The following is a 20,556-nucleotide window of genomic DNA, read 5'->3' on the forward strand; positions in this document are numbered from 1 at the left end:
AAGCAGAAGGGAGAGGCCCCAGTCCACTGAGCCACCCAGGTGCCCCAGGGCTGGTTTTTTTTTTTTTTAAGATCTGCAGACTGTAGGGTGTAGTAACTACTCAACTCTGCTCTTACAGCACCAATGCAGCCATAGACAGTACATAAAAGAATGCATGTAACTGTGTCTCAGTCCAACTTAACAGAAACTGGCAGCCAGTTTCTAAATGCCATTTTCTAAATGCCGAGACTTAAAACAAGAACTGTAGTGAAGCACTGTTGGTTTATAGCATATTTAAAATGAAAATGAATGACAAGATGGGGTGCCTGGGTGGCTCAGTGGGTTAAGCCGCTGCCTTCGGCTCAGGTCATGATCTCAGGGTCCTGGGATCGAGTCCCGCATCGGGCTCTCTGCTCAGCAGGGAGCCTGCTTCCCTCTCTCTCTCTCCGCCTGCCTCTGTCTACTTGTGATTTCTCTCTGTCAAATAAATAAAATCTTTAAAAAAAAAAAAAAAAAGAAAGAAAATGAATGACAAGAGTAGCACAAAGATTATTATATCATACCTAAAGCAGCATAATATTTGAAGGCATGCCGGGATTTGTTAAAGATACATATTGTAAATTCTGGGGTAATCATGAAAAACATTGAATATAGCATGGCTATATTAAGCCTAAGTGGAGATAAAATGGAATTACAAATGCACTCAATCCAAAAATAGATGGAAGAGGTCACTGCAATAGTGAACCAGACAGAACAAATAGAAAACAATTATGAAGAGAAGAGGTTTTAATCCAGGCACATAAAAAATCATATTACATGTAAATGGTCTAAATCTATTAAAAAGACAAGTTGGTTGTTTGGATAGTAAAACAAGATTCACTAACAGATACATAAACATACTCCTATGCACTTTTAATGTATACTTTGTTTACTCTTTACACACTTTACCCCCCCCCCGCCCCCTTTTTTTTTTAACTTAAAGAGATTACTCTTTGGAGATAAAGATTCAGTTCAAGGGGCACCTGGGTGATTCAGTTGGTTAAGCTGCTGCTTTCCGCTCAGGTCATGATCCCAGGGTCCTGGGATTGAGCTCCATTTTGGGCTCCCTGTTCAGCAGGGAGCCTGCTTCTCCCTCTCCCTCTGCCTACTGCTTTGCCTAGTTGTACTCCCTATCTCTGTGTCAAATAAATAAAAACCTTTAAAAAAAAATTTAATTCAAGTCCCTGTATTACCTCCTAGTATTCTATTGGGTAGATGTACCAGTTTATTCAATCATATCTTCTAATATATATTTGGATGGTTTCCTTTATTTTCCTGTTATAGTGCTATGATTAATATCCTTTTGCATGTACTTTCTTTGTTTTTGCTGGTAGATTTTTGGCGTGGATTCCTAGAATCTGTGTCAAAGAATAAATAGGTGAGGTAAATTTCCCAAGTAGTCCAAAGTTCTTTCTATAACAGCTCATACCATTTTGCATTCGCACCCACAAAATTAGTCCTTGTTTACGTTCGACCTCACCAATATTATGTTATCAATATTGTGTGAAATTTTCATTAATCTAACAAAGGAGAAATGGCGTTTTAGTATATTTTTTAAAAAGATTTATTTATTTTAGAAAGAGAGAGCACAGCAGGAGGGGCGAGGGAAAGAGAGAGACTCCTTAGCAAACTACATGCTGAGTGTAGAGCCCAATGCAGGGCTCGATCTTACAACCCTGAGATCAGGACCTGAGCCCAAATCCAGAGTTGGATGCTCAACCAGCTTAACCTGGGACGCATCACCCAGACATCCTTCAGTGTAGTTTTAATTTGTATTTTTAACATGTGTTTTTTCTTTTCCCTTCCTTCCTTCCTTCCTTCCAAGATTTTTCATTTATTTGAGAGAGCAAGAGAGCAAGAGCAGAGGGAGGGATAGAGGGAGAGGGACAAGCAGACTCCACACTGAACAGAGCCCGACATGGGGCTCAGTCTCTCAACCCTGAGATCATGAACCGAGTGGAAACCAACAGTCGGATGCTTAACTGACTGAGCCACCCACGTGCCCCTTAATCTGAATTTTTCTTATTGTGAGTGAAGTTGAACATCTGTTTGCATATCCTTACAAACCATTATTTTTTCATTTATCTTTTGATTTTGCTTATGTTGTTTGCATTGTTAGACATTCAAAAATGTAATTAAAATTTGTCAGTATTCTCTATTGCTCTTGCTACTTGAATCATAGTTAAGAATAATTTAAAGGAAAATGATTTGTCTATAATCAGTCTGTATGGGAATTATTTCCTGATACTTGTAATGTTTAATTTTTTATATTTAAGTTTTGATCCACTTGGAATTTTTTCTTAATTTGGAAGCAAGAGAGAATCAGTTTTGTCTTATAACATTTGACTATTCAATTTGAAGAAATCAACTTTTTCCCTACTAATTTGAGATGCTGCTTTTGTCCTGTATGTGCTTTTCACATGCAATTTGTCTATTTTTGGATTTTTCATTTCATTAGGCTATTTGTTCACTTGTCAGTACAGTGATGGTTCAGTTATGGAGGCTTTACAAAATGTTTTCATATTGGCTAGCTCCTTTTCATTGCTCTTGCTGTTTCATGGTTTTTCTACTCAGCTTTCTAGATAGTAAACTCGCCTACCTCCACAAAAACTTGCAAGTACTTTTATTGTATGTAAATTTTTAAATTAAGGAGAATTCAGTGCTGAACTTATTCAAGTATATACTTTATGTGTTCTTTACCTTCCTCCAGTCCAAGGACACTGAACACTAATGCTAAAACTTCTTTTTCTAGCTTAAGTGCTGTGTATGTCATATTTTTTGCTGTATTTTAAAGCCCAGATGAGATTATTTCTTCATGGTGTCAAAATTTGTAACCTGTATATTTACTAATCTTCATCCTGATCCTTCTTGATAATTTAATTTCCTATCTGAAAGCAGTTTCTATTTTTCTGTGGCTGTTTATACTTTTTTTTTTTTTTTTTTTTTGGTATTTGATGGTTTATAGTTTACTGTGATTAGCTAGGTATAGACTTATTTTTATTAATCCTTATGGGATTTCCTCAGCTTTCTAGATCTGAGGATTGGTATTTTTCATCAATTTGAAAAAGTCTTATCTTGTTTTTGTCTTTATCCCATTTCTCTCTTTTTGTGTGTGCAAGTATATAATTAGACATATACACATTCCAGTTCTTGCTTTTGTTTTCTATTTCTTTGTCTTTCTACATTGTATTCTATATTAGTAAGTGGATTTCTTGCATTTGGAAAGTTAAGCATCATACTTAAATGGAATTTTCCTGTGGTAGATAAACACATAAATCCACATTTGTGTATTGCAGGATGAAAATTATGTACATGCTTTGGAGACCCAAAAAAGAACAGTAATTCTCGTTATAACTCCCAGATAATCTACTATAATAATTTCCTATTTTGAGGAAACTTGGTATCTTCTTATTACTATTTGTAATAGATGAGAAAATATAGTCTGACTTCCAAGCTCCTGATGGCAGAATGTAGTTTGTTTCATAAATAGGGACTGTACCAGTACTCTAGTTATTTAAACTTGCATAACTCATAACAGTATACTGATTGATGCAAGTCAAGTAAGTATGATTATATATGGTATAATTTTTTAAATTCAGAGGCATGCAATTTATCATGTATTTGTCTCAGTATAATTTATGTTTTTATAGAAATCATTTCATTTAAGTGATTCTACTTTGAATAATAATTTTAATTTACGTAAATGAACTTTAGTTAACTCATAACTTGGACTAAGGTTAATTATAAATTGATTAGTATATAGACTGGTAATATTAAGTATTATATTAAATATATTATACAAACAGTAAACATTGTATTAAACATATTCAAAATTAAAAATGGATATAGACATACAATGATAAATTTTTAAAAACCCTTCAATGATATTTAGCCAGATATCTTGAAAATCTGCATAATCTAAGTGAAGAAAAAATTAATGTTTCAACAAAAGTGACAGTACATACCAAAGAACGTATCTATGAAGATCTTATGTTTGCTCTTAGATTATTATTATTTTTAAAAAGATTTTATTTATTTATGACAGAGAGAAATAGCGAGAGAGGGAACACAAGCTCAGGAGAGCTGGAGAGGGAGAAGCAGTCTTCCTGCTGAGCAGGGAGCCTGATACAGGGCTCTATCCCAGGACACTGGGATCATGACCTGATGAGCCACCCAGGTGTCCCTCCTCTTAGATTATTGAAGGAAGAACTTTGATGGCAGTCTTAATAATAAAAATTAACAGTATTATATTATTAGCAAGCATCAGTAGCACTACCGGAGATTGTTCTAAGTGCTTTCCAAAAGGTAGTTATTATTATTGTTTCTGTTTTATAAACAAATAAATTGAGGCACTGAGCCATTAGGTGACTTGCCCAGGGTTACATATCAAGAAGGCGGTGGAACTGAGATTGAAACCCAAACACTGTGACTGTAGACCATGGGCGAGTAAAGGGCCAGACAGTAAATATTTCAGGCTTAGCTCATAAGTTTTCTATTACTACTACTCAGTTCTGTCATTGTAGTATGCAAGCAGCCACAGCCAATATGTAAATGGATGGGTATGGTTGTTTTCTTATAATACCTTATTTATTGATAGGATATTTGAATTTCGTATAATTTTTAGTTGTCACAAAAAGTTACTCCACATTTTTCTTTCCTTCTTTCCCTTCCCCTTCTTCCTCTTCCTCCTCCTCTTCTTCTTAACAATTTAAATATGGCTAACTATTCTTATCATGCATTATTAAGTAGGCTATCACTGGGTCAGATTTAGCCTGTGGGTGGACAGTCGTCTGCCAGCCCTCCTCTAGACTGCCACGTATATTTTCGGGTCCTCTGTTCTGTTCTGGACTCCTCCTCCACCATACAGTTCTTCCATGAGGGTTAGGTAACTTGATCTCTAAACATTTAGTTGATCCTTTATTCCAGTTAATGGGAAATACAACAGATTTAAAACTTTAAGTTTCTACTTCTATGTATAACTAGATTTTTTCCACCTAGTGATTTCACTACCACATAAATACTTGTTTACTTCCCTGAAGCCCTAAGGCAGAGCTAGCTAGATTTGTTTTTATTTACTCTTACTTTGCATGTAATTTTAACATTTTAATATCATTATCATGGAGTTGGGCCTTGTTACTGAGGTAGCTGATAGTGGGGCATGCACAGATCTCTCTTTTGTAATGTTGGCTCCTCTTTCATGTTCACATAATTCAGACATATAATTCTGCATATTTTTTTGGATTCTGTACAAGGTCACATTGCGTCTGCATACTGATATCTAAATATATTTCATAGTACATTTTATTTCTGCTAAAAGCCTTTATTATCTCTCTCCCTCTTTTGATATGACAAATTGCCCTACCAGTCAGTACTCTTCTACTCAACATAATGATACAATCCCTTTCCCTTCTACTTAGTGCAAATTTATAATGCCTCTGTTTCATCAGGTTATAATATGTATGTGAAGTACAATATATGATAGTACAGAATTAGCTATATATTTGGAGAGAAGGAAGGGCATTTTAGACCAGATTCTTAGGTAAAATTGTGTAAATTGGTCAGGAGGAAGCAACAGATCCAAAGACCTTAAAAGCATAGAAGTTAAGGAAATGGGAAGAACCTTGCTGTGATTGGAGAGCATGAAATTTCTCATAAAAGCTCTGTGTGTAAGTATAGTTTTGAGTCAGACATAAAAGTTCTTATTTCATGACAAGGAATTTGTATTTCCTATTGTAGATTAACAATCTCAAATACCTAAATGGAATGGGAAGGGAATGATAGTAAAAAAAAAAAGCAGCTAGTATGTGGGAGAGGTGGATGGAGACTGGTGGGTTGGAAAGGAGGTTCATGTTCTGTGTAAAGGCAGTTATTGCTCAGCTTATTTTATCATAGAGAGATGCAAACCCTGTGGTATAGGGGTTCCTGTTTGTTAGGAGCCCAGAGAAACCTAGATTTAATCTGAAGTAGCAAAGTTTTTAAATATTAGCAACTAATTAAAATTTTTTTTCAAAATATTTTATCCATACAAATAAGTGTGTCAGCTGAAGGTCTTCACTTTAGATGACACAGTCCAAACAGCAGTTTGTGAATTCTGTTAAGTAGTCAAATCATTCTGTGTTTTAGGATGATAACAATGGCAGCTGTATTAAACATGTACTTTTAAGTAAGTGTGGAATAGCAAGACTGGAGATAGGAAGAGTCTGTTAAAGTTTAAAGATGATGTAGATGTGAATTTTAATGGCTTAATACGGATAGAGAAGATTCCAGAGGTACATTGATGGGGCTTTTTTCATATTCATTGATAGTAAAATAAATAATTGCAGAAGGGTTAAAAATGACAAATAATTCTTTACATTCTTGGCTCCCAAGTTCTGTTTTATTCATGTGGACTCAACTGTTTTACCTGTTTATTGCATATCCATCTAGATAGTTTGACAATATGCATTGATATTCTTGTGTTCTCTATCCTCTCCATCCTATCACACAAATGATAATGTAATTAATATATTTCTGCATTTTTTCTTAACAGTATATCTTAGAGTTTTCCCATTATCTGTTCATATAGATTTAAGTGTATTCTCTCTAATATTCTCATTAACATTTGCATTATATTTCATTGTCTGGGTGTATTGTAATTTATTTTCCCAGTCCCCTGTGGTAGACAATTAGCATGTTTCTATTCTTTTGCTATTACAAATCATTTGTGGATGCATGTCCCTCAATGTCTTTGAGCTGATTTGTGTATATTTGGCTGATTTGCTTTTGTAAGTGGAATTGCTAAGTCAAATGATTATGTGCGTATTGTAAATTTTCTGATGACTACTACTGTGTTGCCCTTTAAGAGAGGTAGTACCTTTTACCATCCCTCCAACAAGATATCAGAGCCTGTTTCTCTACATCAGAGCCATTGTAAAATATATCAACATTTTCATTTTTGTAAATACGATAGAAAATGTATTTCATCACTTACTTGAGTAAAGTCGCACATCTTTTCATACGAAAAAAAAATTCACTTGTGGTTTTTTGTGTGTATGTGTGAGGTAGTCTTCTCTTAGTATTTTACCAGGTGGTTAGCTTTTTAAAAAATTAATTCTTCAGGGGTGTTTGGGTGGCTTATTGGGTTGTGTCCAACTCTTGATCTTAGCGACTGTTGATCTTAGCTCAGGTCTTTTTCTCAGAGTCATGAGTTCAAGCCCTGCATTGGGCTCCATGCCCAGTATAGATCCTATTACTTGTTTAAGCTTTTTAACAGAGATTCTCACTGTATCATTTTGCTTTGACTGCTTTTGTAGTTTTTGTTCTGTTGACACTTAAAAATTTTAAGTAAAGTTTTATAAAATATGGGGCATGGTTATTATGTTATATTTAGAAGTCTTTCTAATTACTGTGTAATACTTGGGGCTCATACATAATTTTTAAAAACTATATAGTCTCATAATATGTTTGCATTCTAAAAAACTTCATTCTTAGAGATTAGTTTGGATTAAAGGCAAAAAGTGAGTAAAAAAATGGGTATTCCTAGTTGAAGATCTTGTAGGTAATTAAAATCTAAAGATTCCGAGTTATTTGTCACTTGTTCTACTTTAGGACTGCTAAGTAATACTAAATAATTTCCATAGTTTTTCATGTTCGTGGTTAGGAAATAAGTCATATATCTTCTTATATGAAGTATAAATTATTAAAAACACAAAGTATTTAGTAACAGTGTTTTCCAAAAACAATTATTTAAAAAGGAGGAACCACAGATTTTTGGGCAGTCTGTTATGAGTGGGATAATCAAGGTAAGCCCAGAATTTGAGAACCCATGTGTTGTTTATTAGATACCTAATTGGTGATACTACTATACTATAAATGTTGCATGAGAGTTTCATAGTGACTTTCTAATTTTCTTATACTTTCATGTTAATTTTCCATCCTTTATATCCATCTGAAGAAAATTAGATTTTGAATTTTCTAAGGAGCCCATTGTATCAGGGTGAAACTGGACCCATTTTAAATCATCTTGACATGTGTAGCAACATTTTTGCCACCTGATACAACATTGCTTTTTTTCTTTTTTTAGCATTGTGAACACTGGTAGGCATGAGTAATGTAATTGTTCATTTTATAGTTCTAGAACTTCAGTATACTTCTTTGTATTTTCTTTGAGGACATTTAAAAGTTTACTAAAAACTTAACATGAATCTTAAATGATCAGTGTTATGATTCAAATCTGGCTATTTAAAAACTAAATATCTGATATTACATAGTTTTTAATCTCTTGGGAATATTTTAAATTGGGGCCAAACAAACAAACAATCAACAACAACAAAACCAAAACCGTAAAGAAACAATGGAAGTTATTATTCACTTGTTCTTTCTAGGAGCTTCTTTGAGTTGCTGCTGTTCTTTGGAAGAGATGAGTTTTATGAAGAGCCTTTAAAGGATATTCTTGGATCATTCCAGGTAAAAAAACTTAGCATTTTGTGTACATTTAACATATGCCTTATTCTTCCCCTAAACATGGTATATTGATTATTTATTGCTTTTAAGTTTTTATATTTACTAAGATGGCAATGGTTAGGATCCTATATATTTTACTAGCAGAAAAAGAAGGTTCTTAAAATTAACTTTCAGCTCTATTTCTAAAAGCAGTTCAAATTAACATTCCAGTTCCACATTTGCTAGACCAGAGCTTGCTGCTACCACCTTTGTAGATTCCTAAGCACATCTTGCACATACACTCACACGTTTTATTGCTATAGGCTTTGGTTTCAAAGCCCCATGTAGAACTCAGCCCTAGTAATAAAGGACTCTTCTTGCCTAGCCTAAAAGCAGGCTGCTTGTCCCATGTCCCTTTTCCCTTTGGATGTATCCTGATTTTCTCATATATTTATTTATTTTCTCAATAGCCTTCCCAAGATCGGAAGCATTTTTTTTTTTTTTTAAAAACACATGCTATATGGGAGGAGAAAGTAAATCCGGAAGAGCATGACAAAGATCCAAAGACCTGTAGATGCAAAAAAACAAAAACAAACAAAACAAAGACCTGTAGATGCAAGAACATTTGATATGTGATCTTTTTAATTTTAATTTTTGTTTTTATTTTTTTTTGGACAGACAGAGATCACAAGTAGGCAGAGAGGCAGGCTGGGGGTGGGGGGAAGCAGGGTCCCTGCCGAGCAGAGACCCAGTGTGGGACTCCATCCCAGGACCCTGTGATCAAGACCTGAGCTGAAGGCAGAGGCTTTAACCCACTGAGCCACTCAGGCGCCCTGATCATTTGATCTTTTTACCATATACTTGGGAAGCAGTATCTAGTACTCTGGCAACTCATATGTCCTTGTAATCCCATCATCATTCTCTGGGGTGGAATAAAGGAAGATGTAGTTTGAGCTCCCTCTAGGGGTGAAGTTTTTAGACATTTTAAACTTATTCCTGCCATGTGTTTATTTAATAAGAGAGGCTTTAAGTCAACTAGGAGTATTGTCCATCTTTAGGAAGGAGATCAGCATAGTAACAGAAGAGTCATGCAGTGTTTTCTCTCATCTAGAATATTTATTTTGTATTTTTGAAATAAATCTTTTAGGCTGCATTAAAATAGATTTATGATTGCCCACTCTGGTGCATACATAGACATAGGAAAATTAGAAGCAGACTTAATTGGCTAAGATATATCTAAACTTCTTCACATTCAGAATCTGACTCTAGATTTGTTTTTTCCATTCAGTCACTCTCTTTTTCTCTACCATTTTGTCTTCAGTGGCATCAAACGTGTTGATGAGGAAGCATTTCCGAAAATAGTTGATAAATGAGCTAAAAGCTATTGGCACTGGGCTTTTAAAAGCTTAAGCTGGTTTTATGGTTCTTTTAACCAGCCATCTTTTGACTTCTGCTTCAGAGTATTGTTAAATTATATGAATTGCTCTATACCCTTCCCTTACCGTTTGCTTCCCACAAATTCAAAGAGTGCTAGTCCCTTGGATCTTATTGAGTCACCAGTATACCTTTTTGCCAGTTTTCAGGCTGTCTCTTTGAATGTGCATGGATATAGAATGATAACAACATTGTGATCATTACCAGGCTGACTTGGATTCTAAGACAGCATTGACTATAAAGCATATTCTGATTTTAGAGTTGTAGAAATAGGGAAAAAATGTATCTTAGAATCAGCAAAACAAAGTATATTATATTAAACACTATACTTTATCCATTCTTATATTTAGCAAAAGAAGTAAAAATACCTATTTTCATGGAGCTTTTTTTTTTTAAGTTTATTTATTTTTTTTTTTTAAGTAATCTCTATACTCTTGTGTGGGGCTTGAACTCATGACCTCAAGATCAAGAGTCCTGTGCTTTTCCAGCTGAACCATCCAGGTGCCCCATTATGAAGTTTACACTCTAAAGTCTATATTCAGTATTTAAAACTTTTGTAATTTTCCATTCCACTTTTCCTTGACACTTGTGTTTTTTGGCATTCCATTCTTGAATTTTTACTAGGCAAATACTTACTTGGTTACCAGTATATAGGCATTAAGCCCTGGGAAAAATAGTAGTAAGCAAAACCAGAAAAAAACCCCTCCTATTGTGGAATTTAATTCTAGTATAAAGAGAGAAAGACAATAAATCAAATCTTCATATATTTGAGAGTATTTTGAAAGTGACAAATGACTCATAGGAAAATGAAGCAGGGCAGGGAGATAGGGAATGCTGGCAGGTTTTATTGGGGAAGGGAATTTCAGTTTTAAATGAGATAGTCAAGAAATGCCTCATGAAGATGTTAACTGAGCACTGATAATGGGAACAGCTGAAGTGTTTGTAAAGTAGGTGAAAGACAATATTTGAATTATGTTTTAAATGTGTGAAATCATAACATCTGTGAAGGAATTTTTTTTTTTTTTTAAGCAGGGTTTTCAATTCATTTTCAGAATAATTCCTCAGGGAAGAGTTCTTGTTTTTGTACTGTTTCCTGTCTCCTACTCAATTGCTAAACCCACCCCTCCTTTTGTTCTCTTTCGTTTTTTAAAATCTTTGTGCCACTTCTGCCATGCTATGACTTCTTACTTCCACCTTCTTTCTTCCTATTCTGAATTTTCTTAAGCCTCTAACTCCTCCTTCCCAGGAGAGATTGCATCATCTTTCATCCTCCATTTTCTGAACTGAGCTGTGGCTACTTGGTGTTTTCTGGCCTGTGCCCTTAGCCATGCACAAAGGGCCAACATGTAGTTCATCATGTACACTTACTGAAACTTTTGCATTTGCTAAGCTCTGTAAATTCCCTACGCTTTTGACTTACCTCTGCTAGTCCAGTGATAATCCCAATGTCACTTTTTGGAATGTTTTTATATTTTCTAATGCAAACCCTGTTTCCCCAAGGGGTTCATTACTGTCCATCTTTCATAAAGATTTGTACAAGCTTAAGAGCTTGCGCTTTCTCTTCTACTGTAAGTAGGACAAACATAATGTTGCTCATACTTTAATATACCTGGGAATCTTGCTAAAATGCAGATACTGATTCAGTAGTTCTGGAGTGGGGAGCCTGAGAGTCTGCATTTCTGTCACTCAGAAATGATGACTCTGGTGCTTGTCCCCACACCACAATTTTGAGTTAACAAGGAATTAACAATCTTTGCTGGATTTGAGTTAATTATCTCTCCTGTCAGGGTATGGGCTCTGAAGTCATACTACCTGGATTTCCGTTTTCACAGTAAAACCAAAACCTGGCCCTTAGTTTATTTTTAAGATACTCTTTTCTTTAATGAATTTCTGATATCCTAAAATCTGAGTTTCTCAAGTAGAAATTTTAAATCTTGTTACTGATTGACTGTAATTTTTCCTCTACCTTATTCCAAGAGAAAGTTTCATTCTTAGAGCCAGGTGTTCCATTTGATGATACATTTCTTACATGGTGAGCCTACCAGCTTATTATCTTTAATCTGTTCATTGGTGAGCTTTCCATAGGCTTGTGATTGAATTCATACACTGGGTCTCCAAAACCCATTAATGTAATTAAATTTAGATTCCCAGTGAAATGACAAAAATAACATGAGAACAGAATTCCTAATGAATGTTGGAAACTAGGATCAGGATCTATATCAAGCCCTCAGGGATAAATCCATCTCAAGTGATAAACCAAACAGTACTTGATTAACTGAATGTGATTAAAAAGGGGAGAGGGGAGGCCTTCTGAATGCTTTCCAGTAATGCCCCATACCCCTATCAGCTTGTAACAGTGGAAACTGAAGAAATATCAGATGGTGGGCCATTAGGTATATGGCCAATCTCATTCTTGTTGGTCCTTCCTAAAAGTGCACCAGGTATGCAGAAGAGCCCACAGGGCAGGAATACTGATACGTCTAAGCTATCAATATTCAAAATAGGATGTATGGCTCTCCATGAAAGCATTCCTTCCATTGAGAAAATGACCCAAACTAAATGCAGCCTGCCCCAATACCCAGAGGTTAGAAAGTTTTTCAAAGAGCTATGGTTGTCTCCCATTGTAGCTTTCTCTTTACTGCCTGATGGGCCGTTGATCTAACAAATAACAAAGTAAACTTAACCCTTTCTCTTCTGTCTTGGTTGAGCTTAAAGGAGTCAGAGAGACCTATTTACCCATGAGTAAAACAGCTCTCTGTTCTAGATATTCTAGGTAAAGATGAATAAAGAGATTAATGCCAGTTACTATCAGTACATGGTTTAGGTAATAAGACCATTAAAGGATCAATTTTGTTCTTTCTGTGGTTGAGTTCAGGGTACCCTCCATGAAACTGGAAGTGAAATTGTAAAGAAGAGACCATCCCAGAGAATGTATGGAGTTAAAATACTGTATGGAGATGAAACTTCTAAATTAAAAGTAGGTGATCAACAGCAGATTAGCTCCAGAAAAAAACTCAATCAGTGAAGGAAACAGATCTCTAAAAATATATTTTCATTCCATAGTTACATGCAGTCATATCTTATTGTACAATGTCTTCAATTTTCAGGATAAAGGAAAGTTCTACAAATGCAGGACTCATGTAAAACAGGATTCTCACAAGGGAAAAAATAAAACGAGGCTGGCAGTGAACTTCACTCTCCACTGTAACAAACACTGGAATAAATAAATAATGTCTGTGGAGTTTTTGAAGGGAAAAAATATTACATAATAATCTGCCAAGCCCTGTAGTTTATGAGAGAGGGCAACAGAAATAAATAGCTCAAATACTAGAAAAACAAAGCAACTGTAAGACTTTTATCAGGAAAAAAAAAAAAAAAAGTATGCCAGCTGATTTAGAAATGGTTAAAACAAAGAATTTATAAATACAGTTGTTATAGAATTAAAAAAAATAGGACTGATGTGAGGAAACTAAACTTGTAGATTATTGTTAATATGGCTGTAATGAAAATTCTTTGTTAGAAATGATTCTGGAAAAGAATATACAAGCACACACATGATAACAGAACCAAAATCTCAGATTATGGTATTGATTGGATGGAGGTAAGGAAGGTAGGAAGAATCAGGTATATTTTGGGGGCACTTAAGCTGATATAACCATATAGAGTAGTGCCATACACTAACTAGACTACTTGGAATAAATTGCCCAAAGACTTAATTTGGTTAAGTCCTAATCCTGGTATTTAAACCATCTTTGTAGTACTGGTTAAAATGCTTTTAGAGAATATGATCATACCAACTTAATATCAAGACATTTTGAAGAGCAGTTTCAGAATTGTGTTCACATATTCTTCTCTTCTCTGATAGAAGTTCTCTCCTGTCTCTGCTTAATTCCATTTTGACTGCATATGATGCCACCCTACTCCCCCCACCACAAGCTTTTCTACTGTTACTGAAACACTAATCCCTTTCTATTCTGTTTTGGTTTGATAAGTCTCTCCAACTATGCTGTTAGAGCTCATGGGCAGGGGCTACTTTCACTCCTCTGTCTCCAGCATTTAGTAGTCGTAGCCCTTAGTATGAATATATTTGCCAGTACAAATGAAGGATAAATAAGTCCATAGGCATTTCTTTCTTTTAAAAAAAATCCCTCTTAGACATGTATCATCATTGCTGAACTCTGAAAAACAAGAAACAATGAGGTGTATTTTCTGAAATTTACTCCATGGTCCATTGGTTACTACTATAAGTAAGATGGGGGACAGATCAACAAATGCATTCATGAGATGAAACCACTGAATATTTACTTGTGGATTCTACTTTAACAGTGTATAGAAAAATAAATTGAAGTCTGCTTAAGTGTGAGAAAGATAAAAGGGAAAAGATTTCACTATCTGTGAGAGAAACATGCTTGACAAGTATTCCACATATTCAACACTGGGAATGAAAACGACTGGTGTTAAAATTAAAGTTTCAGATTCTGAAATCATTTTATAAAAAATGTATTCCTTAGATAAATTTTGTGTTGAAATGGGTAAAGCGTTGATATTTTTTCACTGTCATTTATATGTTTGAAATTGTTACTCCTATTAATAATTCTTATATTTTACTACCTCAGAAATATTTTCACTTTCTCTATAATTTTTTTAATAATCTGAGAAGGAAACAATACATCAACTGTTGAAGTTCTGTGATCACTTTGAAGGGATTTAAGAGCCAGAGTTATTTCAAGCATAATACAATAAATAAACTTGAGACAGTTAAGCTCAAGGGACCAAGAGCAAGCCTCCAAAAGATAAGGCTGTCAGCATACATAAGTTGTGTATCTCAGGAAAGGCCAGTATACCTTGACACATGGAATGACAGTCATCTCAAAAGCAGGTACTAGACACTGCATTGATAATTATTCATACCACAGGATGCAACTATAAACAAAGATCTTATATTCTGAGCATCTTAAAATTTTGTGTTGTCAGGAGCAGGCATGTAAGTGCCTTCAAAATCAATGATAAGATTAATAGTTTGAAAATAGCTCTGAAAGTGCATTAGGATCGTCGAAGCATTCATTGATCAGTGAAAGATGATTCTGTAGTGTCCGAATACATAACTAGAATTGTGAGCATATTAGTGCTTGAAGTACTAATTTTATGTTTTTCCAGATAAAATACTAGATCATAGAAAATTTAGCTGTAAAGAACTGTTAAAGGTCATTAAATCCAGTCTAACAAACACATGATGAAATGAAGGACACAGAGATTCATTCATTCATCCATCCATTCAGTAATGTTTATTGGAGATTATCTTGCCCAATTTGTAGCATTTCCAGTATTGTGACCTGTTCTTAACTAAGTCTGATGGCTCTTTTCTGCTGACAGATTTTATATTTCTCTCTTTGTGTGGGAACCTGTACTCAAGGAAATCTTGCATACACCTTAATTCTGCATCAGGGTCTATCTTACAGGTTAGAATCATTACAGTAGCACTTCTCTGTTGGCCATATTAGTTTCTTACCAATTTAAAAATGTTAGTAGTAGTGTTGTGCTTTTATTAGCATGGCAGTCACCAATTCTGAAATTTGGTTATGCTCTCAGTTAAAGGTCGTGCTGTACTTACTATTGACTTCCCCTTCAGGTAAAACTCCCAATTGCTAATTTAAGTGACATTTACATTTACTACTTAAGATTTTTAAAATGTATAAAAATGTAATTATGTATTACACAGGGAACAATTACTTACATTTAAATATCCATTTAAATTGAATTGATATAATCATGTATTTAGAGCAGTGTAGATGTCAAAACAACAGGTTTAAAGAAATTTTTTAAAAAGTTTTATTTATTTAAGTAATCTCTGGACCAAACTTGGGGCTTGAACTCATGACCCTGAGATCAAGGGTTATATGCTCTTCCAACTGAGCCAGCCATGTGCCCCTAAAGAAGTGTTTTATTTATACTGAACTGCTTTGTGACCTAACATTTTGAGACCTTCCAAAGATTTATTGAGGAGAGAGAAGAAGAAGAAATTAATGTGGTTATCTAAATGATAGCAGATGAAGGTCTACACTAGGGTGTAAACAGTAGAAATAACAGGAAGAAGTACATCACATAATAAAGAAAATTGATATAATAGTAGGATCAGTAGAAGACAGTTTTATGTTAGATTCCAAACCCAATGTGAGAACAAATAATATGTAAAACCAGGACTCTCTAGACTTCTGATAGGACAGCCATCTAGGTTTTAAAAATATATATACATATCAGTACATGTGTTATTTGTTTTTTTGCATACATTTACTAACATTCTATACATTATGAAACAAACATTTTTAAAAGATAAAAGTAAAATAATGTTCGTGTAAAAACTAATGACAGAAGTGTGACTGAATATGTTTTTATTTTGAAAAATTTTAACACTTGGTCATATAATAATTCAGTCTGATTTTGGTTAGTTTACTCTGATACTTGGTTTTAATAGCTGTCATAGGTGAAAAAGACACCTTTTGGTAGATCTAAGCAAAATCTTGTAAACTATGATACTCAAGTTTTAAATTCGTTCCACCAAATTTAGAATTGTTGAAATGTGACTTAGTAAATTTCTGTTGTTATGGAAATCAGTGTTTTCTTGATACCATTTTTAACATATGAATTGAAAACCTATTAAAATGCTGCAGTTGAAAGATTTTTTAATTAAAAACTCTAGATTAAGTTTTTTAAGGTCACATATACAAACATAGGTGACATGCTGATTTTTGGTAACAGCAAACATGTAAAAATGCAGACAACTTCCAAACATTCATTTTAAATCATTTTCTCCATACGAACTTTCTTTTGAAAAGCAGTAACCTTTCCACTGTTACACTGTCTTCTTTCTATGGACAAACTCAGAATGATTATTTTTTTAAAAACATGAGGTAAATATTCCTTAGGAACTTACCACAGAAAAGAACAGCACATGTGTGACGTTGTCTTTTGCTGAAAGAAAACTACATAACATATTTAAATTTTCAACTTTTTAAAATGCTTTGCCATAAGATAACCAATGACAGTGTGATAAATAAAAGATATGATCATATCTTATTTCAAAGTATTGTAAAGATTTTACTTTATTTTAAAAGCTCTGTTTCTACAACATTGACCACATTGAAGACCTTTTTAATATATTTTTGCTTTTGATTTGCTATAATAGCTTATTTTATGAATGAATTTAACATGGTATTCTATAATTTTACTCTGGAACATGCATTTCATTCAAAATAAGACAAATACTGCAGAGTGCTTCTGATTCCATGGATTCCATAAAACCCTATTTTAATTAAAAAGTTAATTATTGAGAATATATCTTCTCTGGTATACCTTTCCTTTCTTGGCTCTGTTTGAAGACGCTTTTAATTACCTAAGAAGTAAGATGTCAACCTTTAATAATTCAGGGCCTCCTTTTACGTGGTAATTACTAGAAGAGTGGACTGGTATGCATTTTCAGTACCGCGGGAGAAGGAATTAAGTTTATTATGGATTGAGGTAGCTAGTAGAGGCTTCTCAGGGAAAAGTAGGACTATGAGAGGATAGGAAGGGATTTGGAATGGTTTATGGGAAGGTTTAGATAAGGTTTATAGGAAGTTGAAGGAGAAAGAGAATGATAATGAGAAAAAGTGTAAGCAAGACAGTGCATGATGAATCTAAGAGACATGGATGAGATGAAGCTGGAGGAAAGGATTCATATACAATATGTGAATGAGTTAGGAAGGTACATCCAGAGTTCCTTAATTATGAAGTTGGACATTAAGAATTTTATGCTATTAAAAAAAAGGAATTTAATCACTATAAGCTGCCAGAGAAGAGTTCAGATCAGGTATATGGTATGGCCAGACAACTGCTGCCAGTTCTAAAGAGGCAGCAAGTTCAGGGAAGAAAATTCTTCTGAACAAAACATTAAGCCCATACATTAAGCAATAGATTCTGAAGGAAGAGTCAGGGAAGGAGTTGTGTTTTCTCTCTACCTTTGGCAAAAACAAGGTTGAAAGGAAGTTTCTGAGGGAATTACATTTAGCACTGTATGGTGGATATCAACAATAGTAGACAGATGAATAAATAAAGGATTAGGTTAATATTATAGGTGCACGTTTTTAATTAAACATTCTAAAAAATATATAATATGTATATATAGGAAAGATAAGTTGTGAATGCTATAGTGATTTAAGTGCTTCCTTTTTTTTTTTTTTTTTTACTTTCAAGGCTTTTAAATTATATTTCATCCATAGAAGCCACCATATTATTTAAGGAATGGGGAGCCAAAAGATAGATACAGACTTACTTGTTCTCTTGTATTCCATGTCTTTTTAAATACACCAAAATGAAATCTTCATTTCATCCCTGTTTCCTGTCCAGAGCTATTTCTCATAAAAGTGGCCTCCAAAATATGGTGCACTTGACTTAAGATGTGCACATACACAAAGAAACAAAACTCTACCTTATAATCTTTATCTTAGAAAAATGAACTTAAGCTAATTGACTGATTTTTAATAGAAGGGTTGGTAGGAATACAAGTGTGTAATTTCTAGTATTAGCATTTATGAAAATATACTCTAAATGTAGGTACAATTAAAAAATGTGCCAAAGTTGACGTTGGGGTGGGGCTTTTTAAATATACAGTTTATCAGGACTTTCTCTAGAAATTTTGATTTAGTATGTTTGAATTGGTGCTTGGTAATCTGATTTTTTTTTTTTTTTAACAAGACCTCCAAGTATTTCTTACTTGTCAGCCATATGTAGGAAATTAGCAATAGACCTATTGTACCTTATCTTGACGTAGCCCAATTCCGGGTATAGGTCCCATAGTGCTAATGGTTGTATGATTGGTATCTTACCTACTATAAGACAGCTAGAAAGATGGGCTGTCCAAGAGCTCAGAAGCAAAGCTAAAGCTCAGCAGTGATACAGGGGCTAGCATCCAGCTCACCTTATCTCTTGTGCTTTTATCCCAAAGCCAGCTTAACAGTAATTGAATTTTAGGAGTAGCAATATGTGTGTCTAGAGTAATTTAGAAGTTTGTTTACCTTTAGGTTTGAAATTGATGATTGTTTTAAATTATAAATTGTTACCACAGATTTTTACTATGTTCCATGTGTTTAAAACATATCATTGCTCATCAAAAACTTCATACCTTATTTTTATGAATACTATAACATGCTGACACATGGAAATGCAGAAAATAATTTTATGCTAAGGCATTTGGGTATGCAGAATACTAGAAGAAATACTATTGAGTCCTTACTATGTGCCAGGCACTGTACTAAGCACTTATCAGTACTGTATATTTAAACCTCACAACAATCCTGTGAAGTAGGTGTTTTTAGTATATGTTCTGCAGATGAGTTAACTGAAGGAGCACAGAGAGGTTAAGTAACTTGCCCATTACTTACACAGTTTTTGTTTGCTTGCTTGCTTGCTCATTTTAATTTGGAAATACTCTAACTTTTAGAACATAAACTTACTTTCATGTTATGACTTAATGATCCTTTGACTTCTTTGACTAAATGATTCTTTATCTTGAAACTTGTTATTTCTTCTACTGCCTTATTGTCTTATAAAACATATAAAAGCTCTTTTTGTGTAGTTTAACAAGGAATAAAAAGTGGCATGTAGTTACCACTTTGTAACAGTCAGATGATGAAAGAACATGACATATAAAAGCAAAGTGTTTATTGCCACTTTGAATATGTAGCCTGGTAAGATTTGTAATGTTGTATTGTTTTATACTGAAGCTTTGCTTTGTAACTGTTACTATGCTTTTAGCGTCTGAGGGATTTTTTGAGCACAGAAAGAAATTTTGGCAATTGTATTGTAATTGATGTGCAGTTTATTCGGATTTTAACATTGCCAATTTCAATATCTTATTCTTTTCTAAGGCTATAAGCCCAGTTTATGCACTTAAAAAAAAATAAATCTAGTCATACCTTCCCTAGGCTTTCAGTTAATCTTTTAAAATTATCGAATTAAATTCCTTGAAACATTTTCAAAAACAACAACCAGGGTGTATAATGAATTTAAAAAGCTTAATCAAACAATTAAATTTTATAAATCTAAATCTAATAAGTCATATTTTTAAATTCAGTTGGCCAAATTCTCCTAAATATTAAGATTTGTTTACAAATTAAACTTGTTACATAATTCATAATATAGTCATGAGTCTAATATAATGGATTCTCTAAAAATATTTCAAACATCTTTTTAAAAAATCCCAGAAAATGTATAGACAAATTATCAGTCAATGCCCAATTTATCAGTGCATCTTTATCGTAAAATGAATGCAAAGTTTTGTATTATATGTTGGATTCATTCCTTCAGTCTGCCATTTATTTGTTCATCCCAAGAGTACAGATCTGCTAACACAACAAAATGCAATAGACTTTCCATCTTCCAGCCTTCCAGCATAACTCAAGAGTATACATTTGTGATCAGAGCAGGGGATCTGTGTCTATGTGCCAACCACAGTCTGTATTGCACAGGGACCCTCTACCTCCTTTTTATAGTCAGGCTCTTGCTTGCCATTGTTAACAGAAGCTTTAAGAGCCCTCACATAAGTTTAACTCAACATTTAAGTTTTACGTTTTTGCAACCTGGTTCTTTTCCTAGAAATGATGCATCCTGTAAGTTTTCCCCTTACATTTCGCAACCTGATTCTTTTCC

At 34.0% G+C, this 20,556-nt stretch overlaps 1 protein-coding gene across 3 annotated transcripts in view; it reads left to right on the plus strand.

The window, feature by feature from the left end:
* ZNF654 (zinc finger protein 654) overlaps nucleotides 1-20,556 on the plus strand; it is a 78,076-nt gene that overhangs the window by 36,742 nt on the left and 20,778 nt on the right. For all 3 annotated transcript variants that reach the window (XM_082743830.1, XM_082743831.1, XM_082743829.1), the window contains exon 3: nucleotides 8,382-8,463. In XM_082743830.1, coding sequence (XP_082599956.1) covers nucleotides 8,382-8,463 — 82 coding nt within the window. The remainder of the gene's footprint in view (nucleotides 1-8,381; nucleotides 8,464-20,556) is intronic.

The sequence above is a fragment of the Mustela nivalis genome, assembly GCF_964662115.1.
Source record: "Mustela nivalis genome assembly, chromosome: 1".
Taxonomy (NCBI): Eukaryota; Metazoa; Chordata; class Mammalia; order Carnivora; family Mustelidae; genus Mustela; species Mustela nivalis.